The sequence below is a fragment of the Cyprinus carpio genome, chromosome B1 (assembly GCF_018340385.1).
Source record: "Cyprinus carpio isolate SPL01 chromosome B1, ASM1834038v1, whole genome shotgun sequence".
NCBI lineage: Eukaryota > Metazoa > Chordata > Actinopteri > Cypriniformes > Cyprinidae > Cyprinus > Cyprinus carpio.
Genome location: NC_056597.1, coordinates 36,785,829 through 36,800,481, shown reverse-complemented (window position 1 = coordinate 36,800,481; position 14,653 = coordinate 36,785,829). Strand labels below are relative to the sequence as shown.

The 14,653-nt window shown below is 37.2% G+C and overlaps 1 protein-coding gene across 1 annotated transcript; it reads left to right on the top strand.

Annotated features, from left to right (window-relative positions):
• The first annotated feature begins 6,425 nt into the window (after positions 1-6,425).
• Positions 6,426-12,786, top strand: LOC109097194 (copper metabolism (Murr1) domain containing 1). Its single transcript, XM_019110834.2, has 3 exons — positions 6,426-6,639; positions 7,708-7,995; positions 12,553-12,786. The coding sequence occupies exons 1-3, from the start codon at positions 6,466-6,468 to the stop codon at positions 12,658-12,660; spliced, it is 570 nt and encodes a 189-aa protein (XP_018966379.1). The 5' UTR covers positions 6,426-6,465; the 3' UTR covers positions 12,661-12,786.
• Positions 12,787-14,653: the final 1,867 nt, after the last annotated feature.

The following is a 14,653-nucleotide window of genomic DNA, read 5'->3' as shown; positions in this document are numbered from 1 at the left end:
TCACTCAAAAATCATCGTAAGGTTTAAGATATTTTTCCATATCTTTTTATTATGTGGATGTTTTACTAGTGATGGTAGAGCTATACGAATCTTTTGTTTTGAATCAGTGCTTTAATTGTACATTTGGCTCGAAGTCTTTAAAGTTGCAAAACCTCGTCCATCCCTTTTGATGGTATTTCCACTACCACACCTTTATTTCTATTCACTACTGTTAATTAGTGTAATAATAAGTTTTTTTTGTCACTATAGTGTTAAAAAACATTTTTTAAACATCTTGAGTCAAGAAAAATCGCACTCTGCTCACTTAAGATATTTATTGACAAAAAACTATTTGAAAATTTGTCAATATAGATGATAATTATTAAAATGGTTGCAATGTAATATTCATCAGTCTTTTTTTTTTTTTTGGCTAAAAAGTCTATTACGTCAGTTTAAGGTACACTGCTGGGTCCCAGGAGGTTTCATAAATGTCATTAATGTGTACTGTGTTGTTTGAATCTGTCAAAACTGTTGTCAGTTTTGTAGAAAGAGCTATTAAATTGACAATGCCTTGAGCAAAAATAAATAAATAAATAAATAAATAAAATATATAATGTCCTGTTTAAGTAGGTCTTGGCATGCATTACACCCTGATGACAGATCCACCCCAAAAAGATCCACTTCAAAACCAAACAAGAAAAATGCAACAAAGATGTAAACACTAAAAGCTGATCACTTATTTTACTTTTTGACCTCTATTAAAGGAGCAGTAAGGTTCAGAGGTCCAGCATTACAAGGTCAATTTCCTGCCTGTTTTATTTGGAAACATTACTATGTATGTGAGTGTTTTTGCTCAACCAAACCTCATGATCTACAGTCAAACAGAATTCCATGGTTCACGTAACAAAACCTGCCTGAGCTGTTTGTTCCAAAGTGGTTTTACAAAATATACTGCCTCAAAACTCCCTAAAACGGTTAGTTTGGGTGGATGAAGAAGAAACTTGGGGAGGAGCCAAAACTCAGCAGGGAGAGCCAATCATTTTTTGGAACACGTTAAAAGGAAGTTGTAAGAAATATCAATAATGGTGGAATGAACCCAATGTACAGGCGCAGCTGCAGGTGGAGGCGATTGTGATCCAATGTGACTGAGGGACGGTTTATGAGTAAATGTGAAAGCTGGAGGCTGCACGGTTTCAGGACATTAAAGTCTTGGGAGAAGAATTGAGAGCAAAAGATCTTGTCGCTAGACGTGAGAAATAGTGTTACTTTTCCTTCAGATTGTTCAGGAGGCAATATTTCCATGTCACAACTTCATGAAAACCATCAGTGCCTCTTAAGAAGAGGACAATTCCGATAAAGAGGACAATTCCAAAGAAGAGGAACATTCCGATGAAGAGGACAATCCCAATGACACCCCACCTCAGTTATCCACCTCCACCTTATGGCCTACATCAAGCTTCACTTCAAGGACTACAAGCTCCACCTCAAGCACCATCTCAAAGCCTACATCAACAAGGCTCCACCACAAGACCCACCACAGCTTCCTCCACAAGACCCACCACAGGCTCCACCACAAGACCAACCACAGGCTCCACCACAAGACCAACCACAGACCACCACCACAGATTCCTCCAGACCCACCACAGATTCCTCCACAAGACCCACCACAGGCTCCACCACAAGACCCACCACAGATTCCTCCACAAGACCCACCACAGGCTCCACCACAAGACCAAAAGACCAACCACAGATTCCTCCACAAGACCCACCACAGGCTCCACCACAAGACCAACCACAGGCTCCACCACAAGACCAACCACAGGCTCCACCACAAGACCAACCACAGGCTCCACCACAAGACCAACCACAGATTCCTCCACAAGACCCACCACAGGCTCCACCACAAGACCCACCACAGATTCCTCCACAAGACCCACCACAGGCTCCACCACAAGACCAACCACAGATTCCTCCACAAGACCCACCACAGGCTCCACCACAAGACCCACCACAGATTCCTCCACAAGACCCACCACAGGCTCCACCACAAGACCCACAGGCACCAGATTCCTCCACAAGACCCACCACAGGCTCCACCACAAGGCTCCACCAACCAACACAGATTCCTCCACAAGACCCCACCACAGGCTCCACCACAAGACCACCACAGGCTCCACCACAGATTCCTCCACAAGACCCACCACAGGCTCCACAAGACCCACCACACAAGACCAACCCACAGATTCCTCCACAAGACCCTCCACAGGCTTCACCACAAGAACAACCACAGATTCCTCCACAAGACCCACCACAGGCTCCACCACAAGACCCACCACAGGTTCCTCCACAAGACCAACCACAGGCTCCACCACAAGACCCACCACAGGCTCCACCACAAGACCCACCACAGGTTCCTCCACAAGACCAACCACAGGCTCCACAACAAGACCAACCACAGATTCCTCCACAAGACCCTCCACAGGCTCCACCACAAGAACAACCACAGATTCCTCCACAAGACCCACCACAGGCTCCACCACAAGGCCCACCACAGATTCCTCCACAAGACCCACCACAGGCTCCACCACAAGACCAACCACAGATTCCTCCACAAGACCCTCCACAGGCTTCACCACAAGAACAACCACAGATTCCTCCACAAGACCCACCACAGGCTCCACCACAAGACCAACCACAGACTCCACTACAAGCTCCACTTAAACCCCCACCACAGACTCCCCCAGAAGACCCACCGCAAGATCTGCCACAAGTCCCACTAGAGGCTGCCCCTCAGGATCTACCACAAGCAACACCACAAGACCTGCAACAAACTCCACCTCTGGACCCTTTACAATCTCTCCTTCAAGAACTACCCCAAGGAATGCCTCAAACACCAACAGAGGCCGGCATCACGTTTCTTTTTTAAACAAACCCATCTTTAGGGAGAAGGAGAAAAGGCATCTGTATGGAGTGTTTCTGCTCAGTGATGAATGGACCTGTGATTCTGGCAAGGTGCCATCTCACAGTATTTGTAACATGAAATGCACTGGTAAGTTTGCGGGGAAACATGCCAAACATCACAAATAAGAGATATACCTAAATGTTGTCACTCTTTAGAACTTTGAATCAAAGAAAACAATTAAATCTGATCTTTTAACCTTTTTAACCAAAGATTTAATTGATGATGATATCACAAATGACATTGCTTGCCTGAAGACCCTGATGAACAAGCAGGTATGAGCACATCAGCAAACAAACAGCTCTAACAAACACTCATTTACATAACACGCTGCTTCTTATTTTAACTATTTAACTATTGTATTTAAATTATAAATAATAAAAAAATAATTTTATTCAGTATATTAACAGGCAAATGTTTTTAATAAATGATTAGAACATTAAAGAAATCTGAATCTGTAAGGACATTTTTTGTAATATTTTACTTCAAGGGGTCCTTGTTACAAGTTACATGTCCTTACGATTAATTATGCATAATTACATACAAGTAACCCTAAGCCAACCCCTAATTCTAACCATAACCATATAGTAAGTACATGAAGTCAATTAATATTACTCAGTACTTAAATGTATAATTACACTGGAACAGGGACACCTAAAAATACAGTGTATCCGAAATTTACATTCATGACCCTTCATGACTTCTTTTGTAACAGGCCACCTAAACCTCAAGTGAACCCCTCTCATTTGAAGAAGATGTAAGCTGAAAATACAAACCCAATTCCAAAAAAGTTGGGACACTGTACAAATTGTGAGTAAAAAAGAAATGGAATAATTTACAAATCTCATAAACTTATATTTTATTCACAACAGAATATAGATAACATCAAATGTTGAAAGTGAGACATTTTGAAATGTCATGCCAAATATTGGCTCATTTTGGATTTCATGAGAGCTACACATTCCAAAAAAGTTGGGACAGGTAGCAATAAGAGGCCGGAAAAGTTAAATGTACATATAACAAACAGCTGGAGGACCAATTTGAAACTTATTAGGTCAATTGGCAACATGATTGGGTATAAAAAAGAGCCTCTCAGAGTGGCAGTGTCTCTCAGAAGTCAAGATGGGCAGAGGATCACCAATTCCCCCAATGCTGCGGCGAAAAATAGTGGAGCCATATCAGAAAGGAGTTTCTCAGAGAAAATTTTCAAAGAATTTGAAGTTATCATCATTTACAGTGCATAATATCATCCAAAGATTCAGAGAATCTGGAACAATCTCTGTGCGTAAGGGTCAAGGCCGGAAAACCATACTGGATGCCCGTGATCTTTGGGCCCTTAGACAGCACTGCATCACATACAGGAATGCTACTGTAATGGAAATCACAACATGGGCTCAGGAATACTTCCAGAAAACATTGTCGGTGAACACAATCCACCGTGCCATTCGCAGTTGTCGGATAAAACTCTATAGGTCAAAAAAGAAGCCATATATAAACATGATCCAGAAGCGCAGGCGTTTGGGCCAAGGCTCATTTAAAATGGACTGTGGCAAAGTGGAAAACTGTTGTGTGGTCAGATGAATCAAAATTTGAAGTTCTTTTTGGAAAACTGGGACGCCATGTCATCCGGACTAAAGAGGACAAGGACAACCCAAAGTTGTTATCAGCGCTCAGGTTCAGAAGCCTGCATCTCTGATGGTATGGGGTTGCATGAGTGAGTGTGGCATGGGCAGCTTACACATCTGGAAAGGCACAATCAATGCTGAAAGGTATATCCAAGTTCTAGAACAACATATGCTCCCATCCAGACGTCGTCTCTTTTCAGGGAAGACCTTGCATTTTCCAACATGACAATGCCAGACCACATACTGCATCAATTACAACATCATGGCTGCGTAGAAGAAGGATCCGGGTACTGTAATGGCCAGCCTGCAGTCCAGATCTTTCATCCATAGAAAACATTTGGCGCATCATGAAGAGGAAGATGCAACAAAGAAGACCTAAGACAGTTGAGCAACTAGAAGCCTGTATTAGACAAGAATGGGACAACATTCCTATTCGTAAACTTGAGCAACTTGTCTCCTCAGTCCCCCAGACGTTTGCAGACTGTTATAAAAAGAAGAGGGGATGCCACACAGTGGTAAACATGGCCTTGTCCCAACTTTTTTGAGATGTGTTGATGCCATGAAATTTTAAATCAACTTATTTTTCCCTTAAAATTATAAATTTTCTCAGTTTAAACATTTGATACGTCATCTATGTTGTATTCTGAATAAAATATTACAATTTGAAACTTCCACATCACTGCATTCTGTTTTTATTCACAATATGTACAGTGTCCCAACTTTTTTGGAATCGGGTTTGTATTTTTATGGCATAATTTTACTAATCATGTAAATACATGCTAAATATAATAATGCAAAACAAATAAAGTACATATTATAGTGCATTTTATGGAACAAACAGTATTTCTGGGGTTGTTTTGATTGTTTAGGAAGCTGTTTGTTAATGGTGTCAATTAATTACAATCAAAAACAGCCATGCATAACAACCGTGTTATGCGAATGTTAACAATAAATGTTAACCATGGCCCATACTGTGGTGAATTCCATTTTCAACATGTTATGACATGGGGAAAAAATAAATAGCTTGAACTGACACAAATTCAACCAGTACATTGTGATTACTGGCGTTTCTTGGCATGTGACAAACACAGAGCGATTAATTATTATATGTCAGACATTATAGGCTTAAGAAATCAAATCTGAAGGTTCAAAGTGTGACTGTTTTTTGTGTGTTACAGCTTGAAGATGTTGTTGGTGGAAGAGTGCCGCCCTGTCGTTCACTGGAAGTACTTTGCTGAGTGTTTTTAGAGGAATATCCCTGGGATCTTTGGTTGTGGAACCTGTGTGAATTTAAATGCCTCAAGTCTCTTTACAAAGAGAATTTACTTTTTTTTTTTTCCTAAACTTGGTTGCTTGTATGTGCTAATTATTAAAATAGCCTATTCAAACATATTGTACTTTCTTTCTGCACATGCTTTCCTTCAGAAGAATATGTCACCATTTGTAAAAAGTATTTTTAGGTCAGGAAACAACCTTTATAGATCATTTAGGAATAATGAATGACAACTGAGAAAGCTAAAGATGAAAAAAAAAAAATCAATTCAGTTCAAATCCTTTCTTGTAACATGCAAAGGTTTTAGTTAAGTGAACTGTTACATATAACTATTTTTTACATATAATACTTGTTATAATAGTTTTAATTCGTTCTGTTAAAAACTAGAGCTGTCAAGGGGTTATTTTATTATTAGCTATTATTTCCGAATACTACTACTACTACTAATAGTAATAATAACAAAAGTAGTAATTTAGAAAATGAAAAAAGAGATACGAAATATGTCTAAGTAATTTATATTATTCATTATATATGTTTATATTAAATTAGAAAATACCGGAAGTGAACGCGCAGCGAAGGAAGACGTGCTGCGCGTGACGCAGATCACATGACCCCTGTCAACATCCAGCATGGCTGACGCGGACAGCCAGAGGTGTGTGAGCGCTTTATTGAACGGAATCACGCAGAGACTCTACTACGGTAATACCGAAATCACGGAGGAGTTTCTGAAGAATGAGCTGTACGCGGAGATGACGCAGGACGAGTTCCGCGCGCTGCATGACAAGATGAGGTCGCTTCTGAAGGTGCTTTCTCCTCTACAGTTCACTGTTTATCAAACCAAACGCACTGTTCACTGTCTGCCACCAGAGAGCAGCAATAGCACTAAATGTTGAGATGACATTTTGCAGAATGTCTATCATTTATAAAATGTATATATTTTTAAACCTATATTTTATTTTATATCGTATGTTTTTTATGCTTTTTTTTATTAAATGCTAAATACACAACAAAATAAAATCAAAATGGACAACACCATACGAATACAATGGGTTCAATATATATATAATATTATATACCATTTTCAAGATTTACTTTCTAGTTAGCTTCAGCCTTTAGGAAATATAATCATATGTATGCATTTGTTTATTATCAATACGTTTAATCAATAAACATGAACCCAATAAACAGTCAATAAACATAAAGAATTAAGCCATGACTTACTCCTTTTGCTTTTCCAATCTGATTAAAATCATTAGATTCACTATAAAATTAATAGATGTTTTTTTTATTATTTATTAAAAACATCTTTGCAAAAAAGTATTTATCCTCTTTTATCAAAGTACAACAGTACAGTGTTATTTTAGTATCAAAATGCTTTTAATTTAATTTTTTTAAATATATTTTCTTTGTTTTTATTGTAATTTTAGCTTTAATTTGTTGTGTTTTGTAATTATTTACAGAATATTTTATTTATTAATATTTAATTTATTTTTATTTTTATAATGTCTGTTTTCATTGTAATTTTCATTGTTATATTAGTTTTAGTCATTTTGTTGTTTGTTTTTGTCATTTTTGTAATAACATTATTATATGATTTTTAATCATTTTAAAAAAATATTAATTATAATAATAAAAAAATTTTAATAAATCAACAAAAAAAAAAAAAAAAAATTAAAAAATATCTTCTAATTTGCTAAAGTAAATCAATTATTTTTTTTTAAGTTATATTAACTCAGTTAAAGTTTATTTTATTGTAAGAATTGGAAGTTGTTAATGGTTTTGGTAGTAGTTGACTATAATAACCCTGCTACAGCGTACAGTTTGTCCTGTCTCTGTCCACCCTTGACCTCGTGTTTCTGTCTCTCTGTCAGTCCATCGCGTCAGCGGACATGGATCAGGCGCAGCTGGAAGCGTTCCTCACTGCGCAGACGCGTAAGCAGGGCGGCAGCGGCGTGACCCCGGAGCAGGCGGCTGCTCTGGCACGCTTCTGGAAGGCCCACCGGACGCGGGTACGAGAGAGTCTGCTGGCTCAGAGTCGCTGGGAGCCCGGCCTCCGGGGCCTGAAGTGGAGGGTGGACCTGCACACGTCTGCCAGCAGGGGGCAGGTGTCCAACAGCCCCGTGGCCCTGGTGGAGCTAGAGCTCGGCCGCGCCGGAGAGGTGAGAACTCAACGGGACATATGAGGGTTCAGTTCCCCGAAACATAAGGGTGGATCTTCATATGAAGCACAAAAGAGATTATTTTTTCTTTCACTGTTCAGATCTTGTGCTTGACTTTTGCATGTCTTTGCCTGCTGAAATCAGGGACGTGTGTGCGCCCGAGAGTTTTGATGATGATTTCTTTACACAGTCTCATGGGAAATGCAGGTACTCTGGATACAAGGATACAAAGAGTATAATTGCACACACCTGTGAATATGTACAGACACGTCCCGAAAAATGAAGTAACACCCCTCTGTGTAGTTGTATTTCACATTAGCAGGAGTTGTGACATGTTGGGTGTTTTTGTTGTTTAAAACCTCTACAAGCCTCAGTTAAAGTGGAGACTACTCGGGACGAAATATTGAGAGTAATTATTTAAAAGAAAACTGAAACTAAAGACCATTAAAAAAATTTCATTCTCTAAAATAAAAGAATGATGTACTAAAAAACTAAAACTAAATAAAAATTAATACAACTATAGTATATAGACACAAAATACTAACTAAAATTTACTAAAATTAAAACAGAATTTGTAAAAATAAAAAGCGATTTAAAATATTAATAAAGCTGTAATAGTATCTAGATGCTGAAATAACACTAGAAATGTTTTTATTAGATTGTTTTGAATTATATTTTAGCAAATAGTCAATATCATAAGCTTTACATATCATTCATGCAAACTCTTTTATGTAACTCTTGTATCTACAGTCAGAGAGCAAAATGTTTTCTTAGCAGTTGTGAATTTGCTTAATTCTTTATTCTCGATGATGATGATTGACAGTTGTTTTGAATAATCTTCTGCTCACCTGCCAGAGAAGTGTTGCAAGGATACTCAATATTCAGTATAATGCAAACTGGGCTCTTAGGTGGAAAGACTGACAGATGTTCAGAGGTTTTAAATAATCTTCTGTAGCAGTGAAGTAGCTTTGCTTTCAGTTTAGCTTACAAAAACTACATTGGAAATCAATGGAAGGCATAAATTAATAATTATGGAAAGCTATAACTGCAGTGTAAGTGGAAAAACAGACTCTGAAAATGTATTCCCCTCCTCCTTAGGGTTTGATTATATATAATTCATTTATTATTATTTATTAAAATAATATTTTTATTTATTTATGAATGATCGTTTATGTTTATTTTTATTTAATTAATAAAATAGTTAATTTTAAATAATTTTGCAGTCATTTATATTTACATTGGCTTGAAAAAGTCAACTTACTGATCTGCTGTTTAAGCTTCTTCTGAGCCAAAATGTAGTCAGTATCTTCCCTTAGAGCTTTAAAGCTACAAACACCAAACTTGGGTCAGAGCTTCAAACTGTTCTAAAGTTAGTTGCTGAATCTTTTCTAAATGATCCGGTTTATGGTTTTCGAAAACCAGACTACCAAATCCACTAAAAATCCCATAGACTTTCATTGAGGGTGTAAAAACTTTTGCACAGTAAGGCTTACAGAGTATTTAAGCTTTTTATTAGTGCTGTCAAATGATTAATCGCGATTAATCACATCCAAAATAAAAGTTTTTGTTTACATACTATATGTATTGTACTGTGCTTTTATTATGTATATATATAAACTACAGTAAATATTTTGAAAATATTTACATGTATATACATTTAATATGATATTCTTATATCATATATTATATATAAAAATATTTAATATATAAACAAACATATTTTCCTTAAATGTATACATGCATGTGTTGGTAATTATATATACATAATAAATATACACAGCAACACTAAAACACATGTAAACAAAAACTTTTATTTTGGATGTGATTAATCGTGATTTATCATTTGACAGCACTACTTTTTATCACTAGCAAAGATTAATGACTATCATAGACAACATGCTAAATCATGCTAGCAACACACTAAAACATGTTCGCAATATGTTAATCCTGCACGCTTATCATGCTAAAACATGCTAATCCTACTAAAAACATGCTAACAACAGGCTAATCATGCTTAAACATGATAATCGCGTTAAAAACATGCTAGACATCATCTATCTATCTAAACCTTCAAATGTCAAGCTTTTACAAATGTGTCTAAATTTTAGCTTTTGGCTAAATTTAGCCTTTTTCAAGCCAATTTCAAAGTTTGTTCGCGAACTTTACTCATCTAGTTGTCAGCATTACAGTAAGACTATATTTTTCCTTGCATATTTGTGTAGTCTATGTTATATATGCTGGCTTTCATATTATGATCCGTTTGTTACATACAGAAACACACTCAGCATTTCTATAATCAAAATATGTAGTAGTGGCCATTAACAAACATTACAAACCATCAACTTTTAACCATTAAAACCATAAAAAAATGGTTTTCTGTAGTGTGTTTTGGGACATGTTCCATTAGGATTTTATTGGTTTTAACAAGCCACCGACAGAAGGTGACCAATTACCAGAAGAGACCAACAGGGTCCATTACAGTATCCCGTTATCCCAAGTCCCATTATAACCAGTAAAACCAAAAAAATTTTCTAATAATGTCTATTGTTTTTTTTTTTTTTTCATCAGGATCAGTATGTTCCTGAAATATGTTGGTATCAGTATGTGCATGAGCTCTAATCCTTGTCTTTTGCTCCTGTGATATCAAGAGGTCTGGTTACAGGAAACAGAGACCCGTTAGTGACATTAGCCGTCATTATTCTGCCATCAAGTCTTTCTGCTGCTCATCAGCTCTTTCCTATGAAATTCATTTAGGGTTTTTATGTTTGCATATTTGAAATGCTAACTGTAATATCTGCTGAATGTTATTGTTTAACCTCAGGGAGTCAAGACGAGAATGACAGCCTTCTTTTTTTGGGTGATTGTATTTTTTGTAAATGCACAGTTAGCACTGTAAGAGGAGCCTCCTCTGCACTGTAAGTGGCTTTCAGCCCGTTTGTTTGTCAGTGTGAGTGCTCTTATTGTTTTGTGTCATTCGTGCCATGTGCAGAGAGATGCATTTATACGCTGTATGATTCACGCTCTGAGAATAGAGGACTGGAGAGTGTTCAGTTGTCTTCAGAGCAGCAGGAGAGCAGAAAGGTCCCTCATCAGAAATGAGGAGATTGATTCTTCACTCAGGGTCACGGGATCAATTACTGCAGGATAAAACCACAAATCATTTCAGATAGTGCTGTGTTTGTGTCGGACGGGAAGAGAAGAGACTATTTTTACACATCCACAGTCATGCATTAGAGCACTAATATGGTTACTTACAGTTGAATTACTAATAAGAGTGAAAGAGCATTACATTTTCAGGAAGGACCTGTTGTGTAGTTGTCTGTCACACCTTTTCTGCAGAGTTCAGATCATGCTGCAGTTTTCAGTTCTGCGCTCTGTGCTTGCAGCTGCTGTCAGTTAATTCAATTTCACAGATTAATTTTGCAGCTTAGTTGGGCTCGTTTATTGAATATTGTTGTGTCAGTTGTGATAAGCCTTTCCAATGTTATTATATTCACTGGAGTCACTGTCGCTATGGTTACAGGTGATGAGATATGGCCATTGTGAGCACACAAAAGGAACTTGACATCAGTTCATTCATTCATGCATCAGCTGAACAGGACGTCCTAAAAGAGTCACGCCTGTTATTAAATGCACTTGTCATAATCTGTGTGGATGTAGCACAGTTTACTACTTACTATGTATATTCAAGTCCTGCTAGTTGTTAACAAAGTGAAATTCAGCCCAGTTACTGATCTCTAATTTATCACTTTTTTCTCTATTTTGAAAATAGTGTTTATGTTGTAGGTTAGTTTAGGTTTTAGGCTGTATTTGTGTTTGAAGGAAACACAGCGTAGGAGCCACTCCGGGTGTCCGATGATGTCATCATAACCTGCTTCAGAGACATCTGAGTCCTATTCTTCTGCCCTTCTGGATCATTTTACAAAAAAACGCTTAGTGTTCTTTTGCTGCTCTGTAATTATGGTATAGTGTAGTCAGCTGGTCGTTATCACGAAATAAATCATGAGGGTGGTCCACATCCAGGCGAGAATTGAAGGCTGAATGTGCATTATTCTACTTGGACATAATGGACATAAAATATTGATTCACAATTTTGTGAGATGAAAGAGTGCAGAGAGATGGGAAACTAAGTAGGAAAACTGTTCAGACAATGATTCATTATACAGTTTAGCATCACCATGGAAACATATGTTCACAGAATGCTGAACGACCAATCAGAATCAAGAATTCCTGGAAACCCTTCAGGAAATGCAAACCTAGTTCTTTATTGTCATTCAGATGGTTTAAAAAAAACATTCTATTTATTGATTCTAAATAACAAGTTCAGAATTCTGAGGATTTTCGATGTCATTTTTCTTTGAGTGGGAGCTGCCTTGTTTCCCGTATTGTGAATCTTACACAGCTGTGTTGATGCAGGCTGACTCTGTAACAGGTGTGTCAGCAGCATTACTGATATAACACATCGACACTGAGCACTGATGTGTTGTCTAAAGTGCATTGGGTCAGTTCAGGTTCACTGCTCATACTGGCCTCTGTTTCTTTCTCTCTGTACTTTAGAGCTCTGAGTTTGTGTGTTTGGAGTTTGATGAGCAGAAGGTGAATCTGGTGCTGAAGAAGATGGCAGAACTTCAGGAGAGCATCGACAGCGTGGTGCACCGCAGCTAGAGCGGATCTGTCTCTTCATGGGTGTGTGTGTGTGTGTGTGTCAGAGAGTGAGGGAATGTGTTTGTTTTATATGCTGTATTGTCATAAAGTTATATTCCTCATAAATAATCATTGTCAAACCTCAAACTTGGCTATCTGTGAGTTTATTATTCCATATTATACCATCACTTGCTCACCAGTGGATGCTCTTCAATGAATGGGTGCCGTCAGAATGAGAGTCTTGTGCATATTTCTCCTGATTCAGACGAGACGACTTTTTCACTGAAGAAAGCAATATTATGGATTCTTAGTTTAGCTGGATTTGTTTCTTACAAATGTGCAGCTTTTCTTGTGAGGTTTTTATCAGCTGTTTGGACTCTCATTCTGACGGCACCCATTCACTGCAGAGCATCCACTGGTGAACAAGTGATGTAAAGCTACATTTTTCCAAATCTGTTCTGATAAAGAAACAAACTCATCTACATCTCGGTTATCCTGAAGGTGAAGGCATTTTCAGCAAATTTTCATTTTTGGGTGAACTATTCCTTTAAGTGAACACTTGTTATTTTATACTTTAACTATATAAATATGAGAGAAACCAAAAAATACATCTTTTCACATTTTGAAAATCGAACTATACCATGTGAATCAAACTAATGATCTTGCTTTGCTAATGCCTTACCAGTTTTCAGTCCTTGTTTCAAGATTTATTTGCTGCGCTTTAAATCACTTCACAGGGTTAATGGAGCTTTTATGTAGTCACTAAATAACTAAATGAAGAAATAACTAGATAAATGGTGAGCAGTGGCAGCGCAGGTGACTCAATGGCCTGGAAATCTTCTTAATTCATGTGAGTTAATGTTTATTATGTGTACCAAATGATTTAGCGTTCTAAGAACTGCAGAGATACTAATATCGTAATCCACCTTTATCACTGCTGTGTTTTTGAGCAAAGGTCATCATTCTGAAAGTCAAAGTTATATTGAGAAGAGAGAAGCCCACTGTTCCCATATTTTAAAAAGCCTAGATGACATATTGTTCAGAATAGGTTCAAACCTGTTGGCTTTTCTCTGTAGTATTTAAAAAAAAAATCATTTTAGATTTTATTTTATTTTTAAAGATTAGATGATTTACCGTCATTTAACAAAATGGCATGCATTAATGTATTTATTTTTGTTATTTAAATTTAATCATTCAGCAGATTTAGCAGTGATAAATTATAAAATGATTAAAAACTTTAAAAATAAAATGACTTTTAGCCTTCATGTGGATTATTACTAATGGATTGGGATACCACCCATCCTGTTTAAATATTTAAAATGAGTATACACCATCTACCCTTCAGGGGAACAGGTCGAGACGTGCCTCTTGTCTCACAGGTGTGAAAACATGGACGTGACCAGATGAGGATTGATGTGTGTTTATCGTAGACCAAACACATCAGTGTGCCTTTGTTCCTGCTGGAGCTCAAACAGATGGTTCCCGTTCTGTCATTTACAGCAAATGTGTGGTTTAACCAGCTTTAAAGCTGAAAAAGATGTCCTGTTAATTATTCAGATGAGAAGACAATGGGTGTAACTGCGGCCTTTGAAAAGTATCATATAAGGTTACCATTGATAATCACACCTGAAGCCTTCTAAACAGTCTGCATAAAGCTACGGAGGGACATGCATTTATGTGAGTGTGTTGCTAACTAATGGTCACAATCAAATAATGAGTCACTTGTTCATTTTAGTAGCTTGATACTGACAGAACTAACTGTTATTGTTGGTGTCCTGGTGTTATTGTGCTGAATATAGAATGTAACAGAATAGAATATTGTTAGAAAAATATTTGATAGGAAGAAAAAAAGAATAGATTTTTCTTACATAAATTTGACCTCATTACCAAAAAAGAACAAAGAGTTTTAACAAAATATTTGTAGTGAAAATGAGTGCCATATACAGTTTGCTGTCAGAATACTAATATTAAAAACAGCAGAGAATGATTTTATCATGCCTTATTAAAAGGATAC